This window comes from Stegodyphus dumicola, chromosome 8 (assembly GCF_044657685.1).
Source record: "Stegodyphus dumicola isolate Sdum_Otavi_A_Nest chromosome 8, ASM4465768v1".
Lineage (NCBI taxonomy): Eukaryota > Metazoa > Arthropoda > Arachnida > Araneae > Eresidae > Stegodyphus > Stegodyphus dumicola.
The window spans coordinates 32,243,706-32,267,349 of NC_140775.1; the positions used below are offsets into that span (position 1 = coordinate 32,243,706).

The 23,644-nt window shown below is 36.8% G+C and overlaps 1 protein-coding gene across 2 annotated transcripts in view; it reads right to left on the reverse strand.

Annotated features, from left to right (window-relative positions):
* Nucleotides 1-441: 441 nt before the first annotated feature.
* LOC118204128 (speckle-type POZ protein B-like) overlaps nt 442-23,644 on the reverse strand; it is a 129,472-nt gene continuing 106,269 nt past the window's right edge. For both annotated transcript variants that reach the window (XM_085821715.1, XM_085821714.1), the window contains one exon: nt 442-6,370. In XM_085821715.1, coding sequence (XP_085677841.1) covers nt 4,430-6,142 — 1,713 coding nt within the window. In that variant the 5' untranslated portion in view covers nt 6,143-6,370 and the 3' untranslated portion in view covers nt 442-4,429. The remainder of the gene's footprint in view (nt 6,371-23,644) is intronic.

A 23,644-nucleotide genomic window follows, 5' to 3' on the forward strand; every position in this document is an offset into this window, starting at 1 on the left:
ATTTCTCACCTGCATGAAAGCTGTATTACCATGAAGGTACTTATGATGTGGGTATAAAGCAAAACAGTTCATGGTATAATTAGCTGTAATTCTGAAAATTTTAAGTGCGGTAACATACAGCATTTAACTATCTCCCTTAAACAATTTATGATTTTTTGGCGGTTAATTGTGTTTCTTACATCCAAAAGATGTTTTAATATGTTGATGATGTATATTAATAGAGTTATGTAATATACTTTCATTGTGAAATATGCACTAACATATAACATGCATTAAAATAATTGTGTCACGCAATCAGCGCGAATTCATGAATATTACTAAAATGAATAAGACCAATATAGAATATAATAAGGAGAATTAAAATTAATAACACAATATGCAAAATGAATAAGGACTATGTACATCTCCTCACATACACGCATCATTGCCACAACACTTTATTTAAAAATTAAACATGCTGTAACAATAAAATGAAAAGAACATTCCAATACTCCAAAAAATCATCTGATCCGCGTACATACAGCTATAAATAAATAATATAAATCACATACTATTTAAACCTGGCATGAATATTAAACAGAACGCATATCGAAATGTGAAAAATGACTTGTTCCATAAGTTATAAATTTAAATGCAAGATTCTGTCCCTTTCATTGCATGTATATGCAATAATGAACATTGTAAAGTTCTATGGCAAGGAAAAGAGGTACAGAAACATTTTTTTTTCCCCTGTGAAGTCCAAGGTGAAGAAAATGTTTTGCCATACAACTGGTTTGGTAAGGTAAATGAATCATTTAAACAAACAGTATATTTGTTCTTCACAGTAGTGTAACTGGATAAACCAGAATTCTACATTTATCTAGTAGTACATCTGGCAATGATTGAGCTAATTCAGAGCATATCTTTGTTTATTATTGTGAATTGAGAAGCTGAAACTACAGTTTTTTACAAATAAAACCATAAAATTTATAAATTTTCTGAAAGCAAAAAAAAAAAAAAAAAAAATATTCTTGTTCTGTTTAAAATGAAAACTATGTAAATCAACATGTTTTCTTTAAAAAAAAAAAACTATCTTTTTACATATTATCTTAGATGCTTTTAGTTTAATGCGTAGAAGCAGATGCGTAATTTTACTGAAAAGGGACTCTTTCTGATTATTTTAACTAAAAAATAATCATGCAGGACGTGAACTCAGATATAATATTTTAATTATGACTGCCATTCAAAATCATATGCTTATAAAACATTTAAAATAATACATAAAAATAATGACATTTCATTCCAAACCACTGGCCATTTTACAAAAAGATTGTACTGAAACGTGTCATTCATTGAAAATAAAGGTCGAGGTAAAATATGTGCAATTTTCTATCCTTGAAAATTGTCTACTCGAAGGGCAATATAAGGCCAGTCTGATGAAGCTTTTATTTTATTAATTTTTATTTTAATTAAAAATTTGCAGTGACAAATAGTCGTTTCAAATTTACAAATTAAAAAATTCCATGGACAAAGAAAGAGTCACATCAAAATAAAATCTCACTCAGAAATATCAATGTAATTTTGCTATAGATTTCTGGCACGCAGAAATTAAGGTAACTGAAGATTAACTTAAGAACCTAGCAAAAGATACATATAAAGCTATCGAACCCTTGATCATCACTGGAGCCTTTTAAAATTTCAGCCACCCCCAGGGGGTCAATACCGACCCCGTTCGGAAAGAATGCTAAAAACGCTTCTAAAACAAATATAAGAAACATGAAAACATTTTAAGGTAAAATACTTGCGTATCTATTTTGGGTTATTTCGCTTATGGCAAAGCACTCAAAGAGTTATCTATCTAAGGGATGGGAGGCTTTCATGGAGGACTTTCTACGGAATACTTGCTTGTATACATTAACACATGGGCGAAAACACGTAGGTTTCCATGTAACAAGCCCACTCGCCAGATTTGAACTGGCGTATTACACTGTTCAGGGTCGTATTACACTGTTCAGCGATTTTAGAGCTCAGCCGCTCATATACCTCCTCTATTTTATGTTTGAAGTTAAATTCTTAATTTACAAATCAGATGCCCAGCCGTTACAGAAGTTAATAACGCTGACTGCCGTTCCAGTGGGCCACAGTTGGAATGCCGGAGTAAGCATGGATGTTTGTAAGCGTGTAGTGTCTGCGCGGCAAGGAGGCACTCAAAATACACTACGAGCGGATAGTCATTCGAGAGGGTGATCGCAGGGAAAGAGGACTGGGAGACACTCGGACCGCTGCCCGGGGTGTTCTTCCTCAAAACTGGGCTTAAAATACACAGTTAATGTGGCGGAACTATAGCTGTGCCAACTATGATGAAATTCTGGTTTTCCACCCACTTATACCCGTACATAAATATACAAGTTGGACTGTTTTTACATTACAATGTGACTTTCCTTAAATTTTCAAAAACTTAACGGAAGAAAATATTTATGAAAATCTTGGCAGAGATATCTTCTGGCATTTTAATTTATGATGAAAAATACATTAAAAACGAAGAATTCATTATTAAGAGAGAAATATTTCAAAGTTTTGTTTCCGTTATTGATAGGGAAAAAGAAATAGGAACGTGGAAGGTTGGATCTTTTCAATTTTTTCAGTTTATTCTACAATCTTCAGAACGAATTTCCAAATACTTTAATGATGCGACCTTTCCTCATAGATGCTATAAACGCTGCTGGTTGCGAGAAGGTTTTTTCTAAACAAAAATCATTTAGAAAGTACTTTAGAACTATATATGTCTATTTTACATTTAAGGAGTATTTAAAATCTAAAAATGTTTATTTTGCATTTAAGAAATCTTTCTATACTGTCTACATTATAGCAGCTTCAACAATCAAGTCCACTTCTACGATGTGATCGATGTTTTTGAGAACAATAATAATAATATAGTTTTAAAACGTTGAAATTAAAATTTTTCTTCAAAAATAAATTCAGAGTTTAAATGTATTTCCCTATACGTCATTTTAACATCTTTTTAGTTATTTGTTTTTATATATATCAAATGAGGCAGCAAAATTGGGAACCGTCCCGAGAGGCATAAGCTCTAGTTACGAAGAAACTGCGCTTTGTTCAGCAGTAACTGAAAGACTATTTCCGGAAGTAACAATGAAAGCAAGTAAAATAAGTAATCAACTGTGGAGCTTCCCTTAAGAATGAATTCTTTCCACGAATTTTTTTTTTTTTTTTTTTAATATCCATCAGCGTTAGATTTATTGTTTCTTGAAAGCAAATCTGTTAATAGCAAAATCTGTTAAAATAACTACTTCCACTGATTTTTGTTATGTCAGAATATATGTAGTTTATCTTAAATATATGAATTGTCTGGTTGAAAACGAAGTATCTCCACATATGTCAGTAAAGTAATTAAAAAAGCTTTATGAATGAATACTGTGAGGTGAATTTTGACTTTTCTCTTCATATTTATGAGACAAATGTATATTAATTTACGAATTTTATCTTGAGTTCATCTACAACAATAAAACTGTAATGTCATAAAACGCTCAAAAGTAAGTGAAATGAAAGCAAACATAAATTTAGAACTTCTTCCCTCCAAAAAGCTAGACCTTGTTCTTGCAAAAAATAGTTGTTGCTGTCTTCTCCATGAATTTCATGGAAGAATGGTTGCCAGAGCCTCAATGAGGTATGCATAAGTTAGTTCGAAATATTTTTGCTGCGTCGACATTTTGATAAGCCTCTTTAAATATAACGACTTGAGGTCAAAAACTGATAAACATATAATGCAGTGAATTGTAGCGAGAAATATACATGAGTTGGCTTTAGTGTAGAATTGGGTGCTCCTTCGAATGGCGACAAATTTTGTTCAATTTTGGTGATGAAACCCCATTTCTGGTTACCATGATAGTTTTAACTTGCTTTTAGCTTCCTGATTATTTTTTAAGTAAAAATAGATCGATGTGTATGTGGACAAAGTCAAGGCAGTGCGCAATGCCGAGTTTGTGCAATTCTCTGACCTTCTTACAAACCGGATTAGATAAAAATCAATAGATATCAATTAAATTATTTTATGGAAAAAAAACTGCTGCCTTAACATACCCAGACAAACTTTTGCAACTAGATTAAAGTATTTAATGCTAAAACATACATAAATGGTAAAACATAAAACTCGAATTTCTGATTATTTTCTGAAACTTGGCAATTCAATAAATGCAGCATTGATCCAAAACCATGATAATAAATTTCATACACTCGAACTCAAATATATTTCCATTTGTAAGTTTTTTAAGTTTATGAATTACGCATTAGACAAGAAGATAATTTTTATCTGGCACACTATTATTACAAAGCAAAATTTAACAGAAATCTATTTTCAAAATTATTATTAAACGCTACTATATTTTAAAAGAGTAAAATTCATTAATCATGCTGTGAAATTTTATTCACTTCATTTGTTAGGATTTTTATGAAGTATGATTTTTTCTAAAATGTTTGTACACAGGTTTCCTTTGGACATCTCCCTCCAGTCATTGGTTGCGAAAACGTCTTTTGCATGCAACCAAATAAATTCTATTGAACATTCGCGTAAATCGTCATCAGAATGCAAATCAGCTAACTGGGCAACTTCGCATACATTGCTAATGGTAAGACTCGATTTTAAAAAGGAAGAACATTTCTTTTTAAGTGCTGGAATATCGTATTTGTCGGCTAATGTGTACAGTCGTGTAGCGGTTTCTTCCAATGGTTTACTTGTGTCCCCAGAATACATGAACAAAAGCATTTCGTCAATTACATCAGAATCCATATCAGATATCTCAACAATGCTATTTTTTGATTCCCTCATTTTGGTTTCAAACATTCTAGAAAATACGGATGATCGTTCGCACAGAATAAATTTGTGCGCGGAGAACGTTTTCGAATCAACTACAATTTTAACATCGGCTAACTTTCCACTCCTATAAAGATTGCGAAGATCTTTTTGGAAATGACTGTAATTCGTAGAGGAGGGGAAAGCACGCGAGGATTCCATAATTTCAGAAGCATAATCACAATTCGAAAACTTAAATTCGCATTTAAGTACCACAGCATTCTTTGATATTAAAGGATAGCTACGAGAAAACTCTGCGCATTCCCATTTTTCATCCCTTCGGAAGAGGTGTTCATTTTCAGAAAAAAGTTCATTTTCATCAGTTTTGTTGAATGATATTTTACTTCTTACGAAACATGGCAGCTTTCCAAATACATAATTTCTGCAACAAATGGAAATACTAAAAACCACGTCTCGCATCTCAAAGATTAAATTCCATATACCCGAAGGGTGAAAACCGACAGTGAATACAGGGCTATGTAATACTGTATTATTCGGAAGGTTGGGAAAATTCGCTATTGGCCACTGAAACGATACTTTCTCTGTACTGATGCGGGTTTGAGCTTTTTGGATTAAGACAGGCATAAAACACAGACTGGGAAGTCCGTATTCCACAGCAGCGGCGTATGCTTCCGATGGTAATTTAGATTCATTGCATTCTATTTTCCCAGTGTAAATATACTGAATAAGGGCATCCAGTACATTCGATGGAATATCCAAAACTTGCTCGCAAGTCCCTTCTATATTCAGTTTTTCTGCCAGTTTTGGCCATCGCGCCCATAGCATAGCTCTATGGACACTGAAAATTGCCTTGCCAGCTCGTAATATGAAGTCTGTGTGCAATCCATTCTTGTAAGAAAGTGAAATAAAAGTTCCTTGTTCTTTTATCTCACAGATCGATTCAAAAGAGAACTTTATGACCAGTATATCATGTACTAACAAGCGACAAAAAGAACTTCTTTCAATAGAAGTCGAAGCACCCCAACCACCTTTAAGAGTAAACGTGCAGATGCTGTTAATAGTAGGGTAAACAATCTTTCCGTTGCAATCAAGTATTTCAATAGAATATTTTACTTTATATTTTTCAGGAGCGTCATCTTTTCGGGTGATGAAAATGGCTATGGAATTTTCACGGAAGTCTCCTCGAGGATACAACTTTATTAACCATTCTACGTCAGGTAAAAAGTTCAGAACAAAACTTGGGCTGCAAAAATACTCGCCTTTGGCTTCATGGCACATACTGAAATTGTGAATAACCCATATGAAAGAAAACTTATCCGCTTGCTTCTCCATCACTTGCAGCGGATTCGGGATCCGACTCTTATCGCCTGCCGCGGAGATAGCGCCCCTGGTGTCTTAAACTTCGCGTATCTGACCTTGACTGAGTTTAGGCAAATCGAAAGACCCACGTGCTCTCTCAAATTCACGGCGGTGTTTGAAAATTTCGGTTGTCAGTTGCATTAGCCTTTCGCAGTGGAACTCCAAAGGCTGAGTACTGCACCCAATTTACAACAGCTTTTCCTGAAATGAGAAAATATTTTAAGAGTTCATAGGCCACAAAATATAGCAATCTAGAAACTCCAGATTGCAGTTCAATACCTCAAAGAAGAATTAGCCGTTAAAATTTTAAAAATTATAAAAAAATAAAACAATAAGATTTTATTTCAGAGTTAATGTTCCAATTTAATGCTTAAACACTTTTTAAGTTATGGCACGCCTACTAGTTTATGAAAAAATGAAAAACCAAGAATTATGATACAGAACGTACATGCAAGATCGTTTTCAGAAATTTCGCGACCCGCCGGTAGTTGGGAGATTGAGGCCTCTTAATGGGATACTCTTTTAATATTATACTTTATATGGTTACTCAGATTGTTAAATACATTATTATCACTAATTATTTTATTTATTATTAGCACTTCCTTAATATTTTTTACTTACGAATAGTTTTTCAAAATAATAGAACACAAATGTATTAAAAACTGCGATATAACACTTATATAATATTAAGCGAACAGCATAAAATATAGCAAATATAGTATAAATATAGCATAAATATAGCATAAAAATCTAGCATATTTTCACTAAACTCGAAATCGTAAAACATTTAAGAATTTCTACATGGAAAATTTTAAAATGTATAAAAATGTATAAAAAATAAAACTTACCTCAATATAGTATATGCTACAGCACACCTCTTTCTAATCCATTTTTGCTTACTTAAATTGTTAATTTGATTTATTTTTAAAAACTTTTATCACTTTTCATATAATTTGTCTTATAATTTTGTCATATAAAATCACATAATGTATAATTGCTTTCCTTTCTTACAATTCTTGAATGTTCACATTTCATGTTTTTCTAATAGCATATATTTTAATTAACTGAACGTGCAATCTGCCTTTCTACTGTTATTAAAGTTCTTTTGATCGTTCTTCATTCAGTGAAGATCATAGGAAATTTTTTGATCAACCTTTGCCCTCGAAAGTTGCGTATCGCCTAGGTTACTGATGCTGGTATGCACAACAAATTTTCATTGAAACTGACACATTTAAGAAAATATCTTCCAAGTTCTTTTCTTAAGTGTGCCGAAGTATTGTCAAACAGCTGTTGGCAGTTTCTGATGATAACATGCGGGATAGCAATTCTAACTCAGCAGCGTGATCTATGGCATTTATATCATCTAAGTTTTATTTACTTTAATCATCTACAAGCTTCTTACAACTGCTGTTCAGATATTCCTCATTTCTTGGCAAGTTCCTAATGTCACAAATAACAATAAATGCATCAAAACAGTTGCTGTAATCGTTCTGCCAACGACATAAGAGCAATGTCTATGAAAACATTAAAAAAATTGTTCTTAATTAATTTTCTTTTTCTAAAATCAATTCATTTCTATTTTCATAAGAAAATTGCATTTTTATAGTTAAAACAAAACTATAATCTGGTATCAGTAGATTGAACAGCACCCCCTAAAGATATAAACAATTATTTTGCTCTATCTCCTCTATTTGCTTTAACTTTTATAAATCCATTTTCTTGGAGCTCTTCAATAACGCATAGCTTTGCATTTATAAGTTTCATTATAGTGTTTAACTGTATACCTTTCTGCTGAGTTGATGTGGTAATTTTCTTGCCATGAACAAGAAAATTATACCAGATCAAAGTTCGATTACGACACGAAAAACATGTATTTTTCTTAGAATAAGTAAATAAGTAAACGTGGGCTTTCAAATTAAATACAAGTTTTAGAAATCGCTCCCTTCAGCTCACCACTGCTTCCAACCACACTCTTTTAATGTTTACCAAGTTGTAATATTACCCTGTTTCTAATGTTTACAACGAAGCTTGGGTCACCAGATGGGGTGTTCTTTGTTTACATTCAGAAGCTCGCTTGACAAGATTCTGATAGTATTTCGACACACGACAGTTCATAGAAATCGAAAAAGGGACACTTTCGCATGAAAGAAACATTTATAGTGTGATGGATAATAGCAATTTGTATAGTTTAGTGACATTTACGCAAAAATCACATCTTGGTTATTTTTCGATAACTAACAACAGCGATTTTTATTATGAATTTGTTTTATAATCCCAATGTCAAGAAAATTTGCGTGCTCAAGAAAGTGAAGAAGAAACCAGTAGGAGGCACAGACTGGACTCTCATCGTCATCGTCAAGTTCGAGCGGAAGAGTCGGAAGAGGACGCTGCTACACGAAGAACGCGAGACGCTGCACGCCACAGACAAGTCCTATCCGAAGAAACAATGTCCGTACGAGAAGACAGGCTACGCATGAATGCAGCACAACGTTCACGCAGCACTCTTCACAATGCAGGAAGATGTGGACTCGAAGTTTATGTTGAGCAACACAGCGCCGGTTCAATGGAAGCTTCCTGCGATCTCTGCAACGGATTGTTCTTTACGGGAGAAAGGAATGCAAGAGGAAGATACATGCACTGCTGTAACAATGGGAAAATTGTCGAAGCTGAAAGAAGATATCCAGAAGAATGGCACAATTTAATGAATGGGAACCACCCGTTTTCTGAAGAGTTTTTGCCAACATACGTACTTACAACTGCCTGCTCAGTTTTGCTTCATTGGGTGCCAATATAGAAATGCCTTCGGGTTCGGGTCCCTACTGCTTCAGGATTCACGGTGCCATATATCATCGAACGAGCCACCTTCATCCGCCTCATCCCGGTCAAGAACAGTATGCTCAGCTGTACATTTTAGATTCGGATCAAGCCCTCAGGCAGAGAATGAACATATTTGGAAATGTTGCCCTGAACGCCGAACTCCTGAGACAGTTGGACACAGTTTTAAGGAACGTTAATCCATATGCGGAAGCCTACAAGATGCTGAAGGAATTCGAAGAAGAAACTGTACGAGAGCAAGGTGCCGAAACTGCTGCGGATATCCGCATCTACATCAAGGGTGAAAGTGTTGCTGCAGGCGAGCACAGGGGACGTTACAATGCTCCGAAAGAAAATGAAGTTGCAGTCGTCTTCAAGAGTACAGACGGCGCTCCTCCATCGAACCGAGACATCGTGATCCATCCGAGAGGTGGCGGTCTCATCAAAATCAGTACCTTAAATCCCAACTTGGAACCCATGACGTACGTACTTTTCTTTCCTCACGGCGAGCAAGGATTCAGAGTCGGACAGCAATACACAGAGTTACAGTTTTACAGTCACAGGGTGTCCGTACGACGAGATTGCTACAACCCGATTTTGTATGGCCGGAAATTGTTTCAGCAGTATCTCGTGGATGCATACGTAAAAGTTGAAGGCAACAGGATTGCGTACCTCCGGAGCCATCAGACGAATCTGAGAGTGGAAACTTACATGGGTCTTGCCGATCACATTTACAGAGTTGGTCAAGAGACGGGCGTCCGCCCTGGAATACCGGTTATACTTCCGTCAACGTTTATAGGAAGCCCTCGCTGCATGCAGCAAAACTATCAGGACTCGATGGCCATTGTGCGCGACTTTGGTAAACCGGATCTGTTTTTGACTTTCACGTGCAACCCTAAATGGCCGGAAATAACAGAAAACTTATTCCCAGGACAGAAGGCTCACGATCGCCCGGACATCGTTTCGAGGGTATTTGACCTGAAGAAAACGGCTTTGATGCAAGATTTGACAAAGAATCACATCTTAGGTGCGACCATTGCAGATATACACGTCATCGAATTTCAGAAGAGAGGATTGCCTCATATGCACCTTTTGTTGTTTTTAGCGGAAGAAGACAAAATAAGAGATGCAGAGTGCATCGACTCGCTGGTGCGTGCTGAACTTCCAGATGCTACTCGACATCCGGAGCTACACAACATTGTGAAGTCATCGATGATTCACGGACCCTGCGGTGAACTGAATCGAAACTCTCCCTGCATGAGTGATGGTGTATGTTCGAAAGGATTTCCGAAACCGTTTCAGGCAGAAACTAAAGAGAACGTCTATTTTGCCGAATCCGAAGAAAGGAATGCTTTCCAGAGAGCTGCCGAGAAAAATACCATGCTCACCGGATGGTTTGAACTGAACAGGACAGTTCCCGAAGCGAATGGTTACCTGTATGCCGAAATTCCTAAACATTTAACCTGGAGGAATCACGCCTGGCAGACACGAGTTAGACTTGGAGATTACATCATTTCAAGAATGTATTCTGTTAGCCCGAAAGATGTTGAGCGTTTCCATCTGAGGTTGCTGCTGTGTCACGTTAAAGGAGCGAAGAGTTTTGCCGACTTAAGAACTTACGAAGGTGTGGAGTATTCAACGTTCAAGGAAGCCTGCCGTGCGAGGCATCTACTGCAAGACGACGAAGAATGGAAAAATACTCTGGCAGAAGCATCGGCTTTTCAAATGCCACCGCAGCTAAGACAGCTTTTTTGCTTCATCTGTGTTTTCTGCAACCCTGCGGAACCCGTCGCTTTGTGGAATGAATTGAAAGAGTCCCTTTCTGAAGATTTTGCGAGATCTTACTCCTTAGAAGACAGTTTCAGCCTTGCACTGAGAAGTATAGAAGACCAGTTAGAAGTGCACAATGTTTCGCTATGTTCTCTTGGTCTCCCGCAACCAACATTGACTGATGCTGTTTCTCTCGAAGTCCCGCAGTTCGATGTCCAATATGAAAACGAACAAGCCGAAGTGTTGAACGGGATGTTGAATCCTGAACAGAAATTAGTTTACGACTCGGTTTTGGAAGCTGTACGAGATGAGAATCCTAACACACCGAAGACATTTTGTGTTAATGCGTTTGCCGGAGCTGGAAAAACTTTCCTTTTTAGGACGATCCTTCATGCTGTTCGAGGAATGGGCCACGTTGCCATTCCCGTTGCGTGGACAGGTATTGCTGCTGTGCTGTTGACCGGTGGAAGAACTGTACACTCTACTTTCAAGTTGCCCGTTCCACTTCTGGAAACTTCTTCGTGCCGTGTGAGACAAGATAGCGCTGAAGGAAGGTACTTGAAGACTGCGAAACTTTTCATATGGGATGAATGCACCATGACGCTTCATTACGCTTTGGAAGCTGTCGACAGATTGCTGAGAGACTTGACCGGACTGGATGTTCCTTTTGGCGGTAAAACCTTAGTTTTAGGAGGTGACTGGAGACAAACATTACCTGTTGTCCCACACGGAAACCGAACTTCTGCGATCGAGAGCTGCATCAGGAATTCCTTTTTGTGGCCACATTTCAAACAATGCACGCTTTCCACCAATATGCGATTGAATCCGGAAGAACAAGAATTTTCAGAATGGCTTCTGCAGTTGGGAGATGGTCGTCTTAGAAATGACAGTGGCTTGGACGAAGACGTTATCGAAATTCCATCTTTGTGTGTGGTCAACAGATCAATTGTAGAAGAAATGTTTGGCTGCGGTAATGAATTCGACTTACAAGACTTGGCCAGTAAAGCGATTTTATGTCCAAAGAACGAGGAAGCTCTGAAGCTTAATGAAGAAATTCTTTCCACGTTTCCAGGTCAAGTTTTCACGCACTACAGTGCAGACTCGGTTATTTGCGATGACGAAGAAGAACAAGAAACGTATCAGCTGGATTTCATCCACAGCCTGACGCCTTCTGGAATGCCACCTCATCGTCTGAATTTGAAAGTTGGAGTTATAGTTATGCTTCTACGAAATCTACATCCATCGGTTGGACTCTGCAACGGAACAAGGCTCATTGTGAAGAGAATTATGCCAAACGTTTTAGATTGTGAAGTCATCTCTGGACAGAATGCTGGATCGAGAGTTTTCATTCCACGTGTTGAACTTTCACCATCAGATTCAAACCTCCCCTTTCAGCTCAAGCGAAGACAGTTTCCCATCAGGCTTGCATTTTGTATGACTATTAATAAGTCACAGGGACAGACGCTTAAGAAAGTTGGAATTTATTTACCGCAACCAGTTTTCAGTCACGGAATGCTTTATGTAGCTTTTTCAAGATGTTCGTCTATGAGGAATGTTCGTGTTTTAGTGAAAGACACCAAGAAGCAAGGCCGTTTGATACCCGCATGTTCTAAAGTATTCACAAGAAATATTGTTTACAGGGAGGTTCTGCAGTAAAAAAGTTACTCGAGACATTGAAACAGTGAGATTTTTGCAACACAAAATGAAGTTAATCAAGCCAAAGCAAAAATGAAAAAGATTTGAGGTTTTTGGATGACTGGGATAAATTGAAGCAAGTCAAGATGAAGCTGAAACAGTTTGAGAATGATGCATTAGTCGGCTTTTATGTCTGTTGTTACAAAGTGGAATTTCGGAGTAGTTAGGCAATCGGAAGCTGTATTATTTTTTCAATGTTGTAAATATTTTTTATAAATTTTCCTTTTCAGGTCTACATACAATTGCGTTAATTAATTTTAAAACATTTTATGTATTTTTCTTTTTTAGGTATGTATGGAAGTGATTTCAATCACATAAAAATATTTCTTTTTCAGGTGTATATAGAAATGATTTGATTCAAATTAAAATGTTTTTATACATTTCTTTTCAGATGTACATAGAACTTGTAAATACTTTTTTTCAGGTGTATATAGAAATGATTTCATTCAAATTAAAATGTTTTTCTTTTCAGGTGTACATAGAACATGTAAATTTTTGTAAATAATTTTTCTTATTTATTGCTTGCATTTTTGTAAACACATACAAATATATATATATCTTAATTGTGCGTGTGTGTATATATGTATATACAATTGCATCAATATATATATATATATATATATATATATATATATATATTTATATATAGTGATGCAATTTTGTCTATGATTCTGTAACAGCAGACCAGGGAAGGGGCTGATACCTGGGAGAAAAAATAACCCCCTGGTCGATGAGGTTGCAGAGGAGACCCTAGGTGTCAGGCAGTTTATGCCGTCAAAAGCCCACCAATTTTTTCTGTTTACATTTTTTTTTCTGTTCAAGTTTTTGTGTTTAATATAAACTTATAACTAAGAAATTATTATTATTATTATTATATCTTTTCAGATAAATACGGATTGTAGCTCGCCCATCTGGCGTACTTACTCGGTAGATTTTAAAAATTATTTTCTGTTTTTCTTTGAACTATTGACGCAATAACTGATTTCATTCATATAAAATATTTTGTTTTGCATGATATTTAATATACTCAAGGGATAGGCCTGTAGTGTCTTTCCCAAAGTTGTGTCTTTTATACACGTAGGTACAGTAAAATATTTTACGGGTTCACACGACTGACATTTTATGAAACGTTTGGAAAAGTTTCTGTGTGCTGCCCTACTGTGTTATCCAAAGAACAACAGTTGCAGTAGTTGATGATAATGTGTGTACAGCCCCAAATAATTGGGGACAAGGATATTTTGGAGTTTGTTCAAAGCTAAAAAAATATCATTGATGCAGATTCCGACAAAGAAAACGAAATGAATAATGCAGTTCTTGTGGATGATTTTGTTTCATTGATTTTTTATTAAATACATGCCTATATGCATATCTGTGCAAATAAAATGTACTCTAATAAACTTAATTTTGTTGAAAATATGTTTTTTTTTTTTTTTTTTCAATATCCTTTAACACGAAAAAATTCTTCAGTCCCTTCGGTTTCGTGTTAATAATAATGAAAGTGAGAAAAACAATTTTAATCATAGATTTAAAATTATTTTTCTGTTTTTGATTTAAATACAAAATATTTCCACAAATTTCACACAGAAACTATTTTAGACACCAGCAAAGAATTGAGTGGGTGCAGCCCACCCATCTGCAATACTTACTCGGTAGATTTTAAAAATTATTTTCTGTTATTTATTTATTTTGAATGCGATAAAAACAGGCGACTAACTAATTTGGTTTATATGTATGTACATATATATTTTCAAATGTATATACAGGGGATATTGGACACATACAACACTATTGACACAATATGAGCTATATCCACACAATGATGAAACAAGGTGTGCAGCAGATGCAAGACATGGGCATGATTCACATGATATTTGATATACTCGAGGGATAGGACTGTAATGAGCAAATGAGTTTGTTCCACAAAGTTGCGTCTTTTACAAACACCCAACATTCGAATCCCAGTGAACGGGGTGGCTGCATGGGTGTTTTTGTTATTTTCCCCATGCGTATACGAGCCACTTTCCTTTAAAAAGCCGACAAGAAGGCATCCCTCCCCTTAGGCAGATTGCACTCGAGTGCTTTGCCGTAGCTGAATACGTTACACCACTACTTTACACACGGAAGTAAAAATGACGCTTCCTGTGGTCGTTACCTAATTATTCAAAATATTTTGATAATTGTTATCTGTTCTTAGAATTTCCGTAGCATTGCACATATTATTATTTAAATTCTGTTATTTACCAGCAATTTTACAATCTGCAAGTTTTGGTTTTACAATTTTTGATTTTTTAAAATTAAAACCTTCTTATACAATTTGCAAATGAGTTCATTGCCAAACATTCCCTTTCATATTACATCTGAAGAACTGTTGTAGCATTATGCAACAAACATTTCGCTGTTCATTAAAATATAGGAACACATTTCACTCACATTTTGATTAGAATTTGATGTAGATTGAAAAGTTGTTTTCAACTCAGCTGCCTTTACACTCGCAGTTGTATTCACAATTGATTTTCACGCTGGACTTTCATCATTTGTCATATCCACTAAAGGAGATTTATTTTTTAAGTGTCAGCAATTTTTTCTGCAGTAACAGCATCTACAAATGACCATCTGCCATGAATATTCTTCACACATGCACGAGTTTTATTTTAGAACCACTGATGCTTTGGGTTTATGATACTACTTGCTAATAGTATGCATTATGATAGCATACGTAAAACGAAAGAAATTTACCAGTATAATCAAAATAGAACAAATTCACGACTAAAATATTATCAAGAGTCTTAGAAGACCCTTCGAAGAACATTTTTAGAAGGTAAACAAAGATAACTGACGAAAACTCACGCTTGAAAAATGTAAACAAACGCCGCCGAAAGCAGTTACAGTTACGACTAAGATCAAAGGTTTGCTCGCAGTTAAAAGTATTACTTCCGAGAATGAGAAAATTGTAAAATAATGCTTTTAAATGTTTTCTAAAATTTTACAGGCATTTAAATGCCAGTATATATTTACTGTTATGAAACATAATTACGAAAGAGATGTTAAGTATAAAATTTATAGACAGAAGTTGGAGTTTACCAAAAAGCATTTAAATAAAGGAATTTTAACGAGTATACTGTTGGAATATCACGCCCGAAAATTTTCGCGATTACACTTCGTACAAGCGGCTAAGCTGTTAATTCGCTGAACACTGGTAGTTCGGTCAAACTTTCTAATCCCGGCGAGCGGGCTGGCTGCATGTGTGTTTTCGTGATTTTCCGCATGGAGAAAATACTGCATGCATACTTTAATAAAGCGGGCGCAGCAAACGTAAAATCGCTGTACACTGTTAGTTCGGTTCAACTTTCGAATACCACGAAGGCATCCGTCCCCTGAAGTAATGGGCTTCAGCCCGCTCAGCTGGCGAGCTTGCCCGCTAGTCTATACTATTAAAATGTGTGTGCCTCTGTCTGTTTGTGTGTTTGTAACATCATCTTCTCAAGAACGGCTGGGTGTAGAGCTTAGCGGAAGGTACCGTTGGATTCAGAATGCCCGTGGCTCGCCGGATTGACCATCGGCATCTTCGTGCGACTTTAATTAGCCGAGATATTAATTAAAAACTGCTTTTTCCCCTACGTTTCCCTACGTTTTGCACTTTCTTTCACCCGTTTTCCCTGTTTTAGGGATTTGGCCGAGTGCCAAATTCGTTTTTCTCGAATATCTGCGGAACGGCTCCGAGTTGCGATTCGAAACGCATATCTCCGGATTCGAAAAAAATCAACGAATCCATCGATACCGGTCCCATCTTCGTACGACAAAAATCGGCGGAGTTATTAATTAAAAACTGCGAAAACAATAATTTCGGCACTCAGTCTTCCGAGTGGCAACAGTCTCGGCAGTCGTCGGAGATAAAAATGCTATGGGAACGCCAAGGCCGTTCGCCACTAACAAACTAAGAATAAAAAATTAAAATAACTTAAAGGAATAAACTGAAAAGCTAAAATAAAACTAAAAATAGAAACATTCTCTTCATTTAGTTGTCGTTAGTTGAATGTAGATTGGTTTATGCCCTTGATAAGTCGAGTAAATGACGTCATAGATAAAATAAAAAGTTTTGTTTCCCGGTCTGGCAACAGATCAAATAGAATCAAAAGTTTAGTTTCCTGGTTTGGCAACAAAAAATTTATTTACGAATTTTGGATTTGGAAGGAGACCGTCGCAATTTTTTCCAGCATTTCAAATTTCGTAAATATTCTTATTATTACTCATTGCACTTAATCTTTATTTCTTTTTACAGGATATTTGATTGTTTTTTGCATTTATATTTGTAGTTTTAGTAATTTAAAGTAGTATTTTAGACTTTTATATGCTCCTGTTAGTTTAGAACTTGAGAATTCTTCGGAACATTAAATTGGTGACTCTTTTTATATATTTAATGTATTATTTTGTATTTTTTTAAAGATCTATTCATTCGTGTTTTATATTTCTGTTATTGTTGCTCGATAAATTGCATTTACATTTTATATTTTTGACATTTTCCTGTGTGCGATAACAATTATCGTTTTAAGGCGATCGAATGTTCTATATTTTATTAGATTTGTTATTTTGTTAGGTTTGTTATTTGAATTTCAGAATTGATTTCAGAAGTTCCTAATTTATATTTGTATTTATACCTTTTATTTATTTTGTGTTTAGGTTTTCATTTTCTGTTTATGTGCATTGTTCTCAGATTGACCTAATTATTAGAAATATTTTCATAATTTTTATCTGTGCTTGGAATTTTTCATAATATTACCCATATTATTTCTTATTTGCCAGCAATTTTTTAACAGGGAAGTTTTTGTTTTACATTTTTGATCTTTTAAACTTAATTTGCTCTTAAGTGGAAAATTTTTCATTTAGTCTAGGATTATTTTAAAATTTGTGTTGTATACATATAGAATGCATTAATTTTTTTTCCAACAGTATTGGTTTAATGAGCAATTTTTTTCTTTCATCTGCGTAGTCAATTTTTTGAGTCGAGTTAATATTTTAGTAGTGCTTTTTTTAACGTACTGAAATGCCGAAACGGAAAAGAGGCATTACAGGAGATGCATCAAGAAGACGAAGAGCTGAAGCACAGAGTTTACGGCGAGCTGCAGAAAATGAAGAAGAAACTGCTGCGAGACTGAGCACGCAAGCGCGTCGGCAAGCAAACCTACGCGCTCAAGAAACGGCAGAAGAAACCGCTACGAGACTCGGCAGGAAAGCTCAACATCAAGAAAATTTACGTGCTGCAGAAACGGAACAAGAAACCATTAGGAGACTCAGCAGGCAATCCCAATGTCAAGAAAATTTGCGTGCTCAAGAAAGTGAAGAAGAAACCAGTAGGAGGCACAGACTGGACTCTCATCGTCATCGTCAAGTTCGAGCGGAAGAGGACGCTGCTACACGAAGAACGCGAGACGCTGCACGCCACAGACAAGTCCTATCCGAAGAAACAATGTCCGTACGAGAAGACAGGCTACGCATGAATGCAGCACAACGTTCACGCAGCACTCTTCACAATGCAGGAAGATGTGGACTCGAAGTTTATGTTGAGCAACACAGCGCCGGTTCAATGGAAGCTTCCTGCGATCTCTGCAACGGATTGTTCTTTACGGGAGAAAGGAATGCAAGAGGAAGATACATGCACTGCTGTAACAATGGGAAAATTGTCGAAGCTGAAAGAAGATATCCAGAAGAATGGCACAATTTAATGAATGGGAACCACCCGTTTTCTGAAGAGTTTTTTGCCAACATACGTACTTACAACTGCCTGCCCAGTTTTGCTTCATTGGGTGCCAATATAGAAATGCCTTCGGGTTCGGGTCCCTACTGCTTCAGGATTCACGGTGCCATATATCATCGAACGAGCCACCTTCATCCGCCTCATCCCGGTCAAGAACAGTAAGCTCAGCTGTACATTTTAGATTCGGATCAAGCCCTCAGGCAGAGAATGAACATATTTGGAAATGTTGCCCTGAACGCCGAACTCCTGAGACAGTTGGACACAGTTTTAAGGAACGTTAATCCATATGCGGAAGCCTACAAGATGCTGAAGGAATTCGAAGAAGAAACTGTACGAGAGCAAGGTGCCGAAACTGCTGCGGATATCCGCATGTACATCAAGGGTGAAAGTGTTGCTGCAGGCGAGCACAGGGGACGTTACAATGCTCCGAAAGAAAATGAAGTTGCAGTCGTCTTCAAGAGTACGGACGGCGCTCCTCCATCGAACCGAGACATCGTGATCCATCCGAGAGGTGGCGGTCTCATCAACATCAGTACCTTAAATCCCAACTTGGAACCCATGACGTACGTACTTTTCTTTCCTCACGGCGAGCAAGGATTCAGAGTCGGACAGCAATACACAGAGTTACAGTTTTACAGTCACAGGGTGTCCGTACGACGAGATTGCTACAACCCGATTTTGTATGGCCGGAAATTGTTTCAGCAGTATCTCGTGGATGCATACGTAAAAGTTGAAGGCAACAGGATTGCGTACCTCCGGAGCCATCAGACGAATCTGAGAGTGGAAACTTACATGGGTCTTGCCGATCACATTTACAGAGTTGGTCAAGAGACGGGCGTCCGCCCTGGAATACCGGTTATACTTCCGTCAACGTTTATAGGAAGCCCTCGCTGCATGCAGCAAAACTATCAGGACTCGATGGCCATTGTGCGCGACTTTGGTAAACCGGATCTGTTTTTGACTTTCACGTGCAACCCTAAATGGCCGGAAATAACAGAAAACTTATTCCCAGGACAGAAGGCTCACGATCGCCCGGACATCGTTTCGAGGGTATTTGACCTGAAGAAAACGGCTTTGATGCAAGATTTGACAAAGAATCACATCTTAGGTGCGACCATTGCAGATATACACGTCATCGAATTTCAGAAGAGAGGATTGCCTCATATGCACCTTTTGTTGTTTTTAGCGGAAGAAGACAAAATAAGAGATGCAGAGTGCATCGATTCGCTGGTGTGTGCTGAACTTCCAGATGCTACTCGACATCCGGAGCTACACAACATTGTTAAGTCATCGATGATTCACGGAACCTGCGGTGAACTGAATAGAAACTCTCCCTGCATGAGTGATGGTGTATGTTCGAAAAGATTTCCGAAACCGTTTCAGGCAGAAACTAAAGAGAACGTCTATTTTGCCGAATCCGAAGAAAGGAATGCTTTCCAGAGAGCTGCCGAGAAAAATACCATGCTCACCGGATGGTTTGAACTGAACAGGACAGTTCCCGAAGCGAATGGTTACCTGTATGCCGAAATTCCTAAACATTTCACCTGGAGGAATCACGCCTGGCAGACACGAGTTAGACTTGGAGATTACATCATTTCAAGAATGTATTCTGTTAGCCCGAAAGATGTTGAGCGTTTCCATCTGAGGTTGCTGCTGTGTCACGTTAAAGGAGCGAAGAGTTTTGCCGACTTAAGAACTTACGAAGGTGTGGAGTATTCAACGTTCAAGGAAGCCTGCCGTGCAAGGCATCTGCTGCAAGACGACGAAGAATGGAAAAATACTCTGGCAGAAGCATCGGCTTTTCAAATGCCACCGCAGCTAAGACAGCTTTTTTGCTTCATCTGTGTTTTCTGCAACCCTGCGGAACCCGTCGCTTTGTGGAATGAATTGAAAGAGTCCCTTTCTGAAGATTTTGCGAGATCTTACTCCTTAGAAGACAGTTTCAGCCTTGCACTGAGAAGTATAGAAGACCAGTTAGAAGTGCACAATGTTTCGCTATGTTCTCTTGGTCTCCCGCAACCAACATTGACTGATGCTGTTTCTCTCGAAGTCCCGTAGTTCGATGTCCAATATGAAAACGAACAAGCCGAAGTGTTGAACGGGATGTTGAATCCTGAACAGAAATTAGTTTACGACTCGGTTTTGGAAGCTGTACGAGATGAGAATCCTAACACACCGAAGACATTTTGTGTTAATGCGTTTGCCGGAGCTGGAAAAACTTTCCTTTTTAGGACGATCCTTCATGCTGTTCGAGGAATGGGCCACGTTGCCATTCCCGTTGCGTGGACAGGTATTGCTGCTGTGCTGTTGACCGGTGGAAGAACTGTACACTCTACTTTCAAGTTGCCCGTTCCACTTCTGGAAACTTCTTCGTGCCGTGTGAGACAAGATAGCGCTGAAGGAAGGTACTTGAAGACTTCGAAACTTTTCATATGGGATGAATGCACCATGACGCCTCATTACGCTTTGGAAGCTGTCGACAGATTGCTGAGAGACTTGACCGGACTGGATGTTCCTTTTGGCGGTAAAACCTTAGTTTTAGGAGGTGACTGGAGACAAACATTACCTGTTGTCCCACACGGAAACCGAACTTCTGCGATCGAGAGCTGCCTCAGGAATTCCTTTTTGTGGCCACATTTCAAACAATGCACGCTTTCCACCAATATGCGATTGAATCCGGAAGAACAAGAATTTTCAGAATGGCTTCTGCAGTTGGGAGACGGTCGTCTTAGAAATGACAGTGGCTTGGACGAAGACGTTATCGAAATTCCATCTTTGTGTGTGGTCAACAGATCGATAGTAGAAGAAATGTTTGGCTGCGGTAATGAATTCGACTTACAAGACTTGGCCAGTAAAGCGATTTTATGTCCAAAGAACGAGGAAGCTCTGAAGCTTGATGAAGAAATTCTTTCCACGTTTCCAGGTCAAGTTTTCACGCACTACAGTGCAGACTCGGTTATTTGCGATGACGAAGAAGAACAAGAAACGTATCAGCTGGATTTCATCCACAGCCTGACGCCTTCTGGAATGCCACCTCATCGTCTGAATTTGAAAGTTGGAGTTATAGTTATGCTTCTACGAAATCTACATCCATCGGTTGGACTCTGCAACGGAACAAGGCTCATTGTGAAGAGAATTATGCCAAACGTTTTAGATTGTGAAGTCATCTCTGGACAGAATGCTGGATCGAGAGTTTTCATTCCACGTGTTGAACTTTCACCATCAGATTCAAACCTCCCCTTTCAGCTCAAGCGAAGACAGTTTCCCATCAGGCTTGCATTTTGTATGACTATTAATAAGTCACAGGGACAGACGCTTAAGAAAGTTGGAATTTATTTACCGCAACCAGTTTTCAGTCACGGAATGCTTTATGTAGCTTTTTCAAGATGTTCGTCTATGAGGAATGTTCGTGTTTTAGTGAAAGACACCAAGAAGCAAGGCCGTTTGATACCCGCATGTTCTAAAGTATTCACAAGAAATATTGTTTACAGGGAGGTTCTGCAGTAAAAAAGTTACTCGAGACATTGAAACAGTCAGATTTTTGCAACACAAAATGAAGTTAATCAAGCCAAAGCAAAAATGAAAAAGATTTGAGGTTTTTGGATGACTGGGATAAATTGAAGCAAGTCAAGATGAAGCTGAAACAGTTTGAGAATGATGCATTAGTCGGCTTTTATGTCTGTTGTTACAAAGTGGAATTTTGGAGTAGTTAGGCAATCGGAAGCTGTATTATTTTTTCAATGTTGTAAATATTTTTTATAAATTTTCCTTTTCAGGTCTACATACAATTGCGTTAATTAATTTTAAAACATTTTATGTATTTTTCTTTTTTAGGTATGTATGGAAGTGATTTCAATCACATAAAAATATTTCTTTTTCAGGTGTATATAGAAATGATTTGATTCAAATTAAAATGTTTTTATACATTTCTTTTCAGATGTACATAGAACTTGTAAATACTTTTTTTCAGGTGTATATAGAAATGATTTCATTCAAATTAAAATGTTTTTCTTTTCAGGTGTACATAGAACATGTAAATTTTTGTAAATAATTTTTCTTATTCATTGCTTGCATTTTTGTAAACACATACAAATATATATATATCTTAATTGTGCGTGTGTGTATATATGTATATACAATTGCATCAATATATATATATATATATATATATATACATATTTATATATAGTGATGCAATTTTGTCTATGATTCTGTAACAGCAGACCAGGGAAGGGGCTGATACCTGGGAGAAAAAATAACCCCCTGGTCGATGAGGTTGCAGAGGAGACCCCAGGTGTCAGGCAGTTTATGCCGTCAAAAGCCCACCAATTTTTTCTGTTTACATTTTTTTTTTTTTTTTTCTGTTCAAGTTTTTGTGTTTAAGATAAACTTATAACTAAGAAATTATTATTATTATTATTATTTCTTTTCAGATAAATACGGATTGTAGCTCGCCCATCTGGCGTACTTACTCGGTAGATTTTAAAAATTATTTTCTGTTTTTCTTTGAACTATTGACGCAATAACTGATTTCATTCATATAAAATATTTTGTTTTGCATGATATTTAATATACTCAAGGGATAGGCCTGTAATGTCTTTCCCAAAGTTGTGTCTTTTATAGACGTAGGTACAGTAAAATATTTTACGGGTTCACACGACTGACATTTTATGAAACGTTTGGAAAAGTTTCTGTGTGCTGCCCTACTGTGTTATCCAAAGAACAACAGTTGCAGTAGTTGATGATAATGTGTGTACAGCCCCAAATAATTGGAGACAAGGATATTTTGGAGTTTGTTCAAAGCTAAAAAAATATCATTGATGCAGATTCCGACAAAGAAAACGAAATGAATAATGCAGTTCTTGTGGATGATTTTGTTTCATTGATTTTTTATTAAATACATGCCTATATGCATATCTGTGCAAATAAAATGTACTCTAATAAACTTAATTTTGTTGAAAATATGTTTTTTTTTTTTTTTTTTTTTTTCAATATCCTTTAACACGAAAAAATTCTTCAGTCCCTTCGGTTTCGTGTTAATAATAATGAAAGTGAGAAAAACAATTTTAATCATAGATTTAAAATTATTTTTCTGTTTTTGATTTAAATACAAAATATTTCCACAAATTTCACACAGAAACTATTTTAGACACCAGCAAAGAATTGAGTGGGTGCAGCCCACCCATCTGCAATACTTACTCGGTAGATTTTAAAAATTATTTTCTGTTATTTATTTATTTTGAATGCGATAAAAACAGGCGACTAACTAATTTGGTTTATATGTATGTACATATATATTTTCAAGTGTATATACAGGGGATATTGGACACATAAAACACTATTCACACAATATGAGCTATATCCACACAATGATGGAACAAGGTGTGCAGCAGATGCAAGACATGGGCATGATTCACATGATATTTGATATACTCGAGGGATAG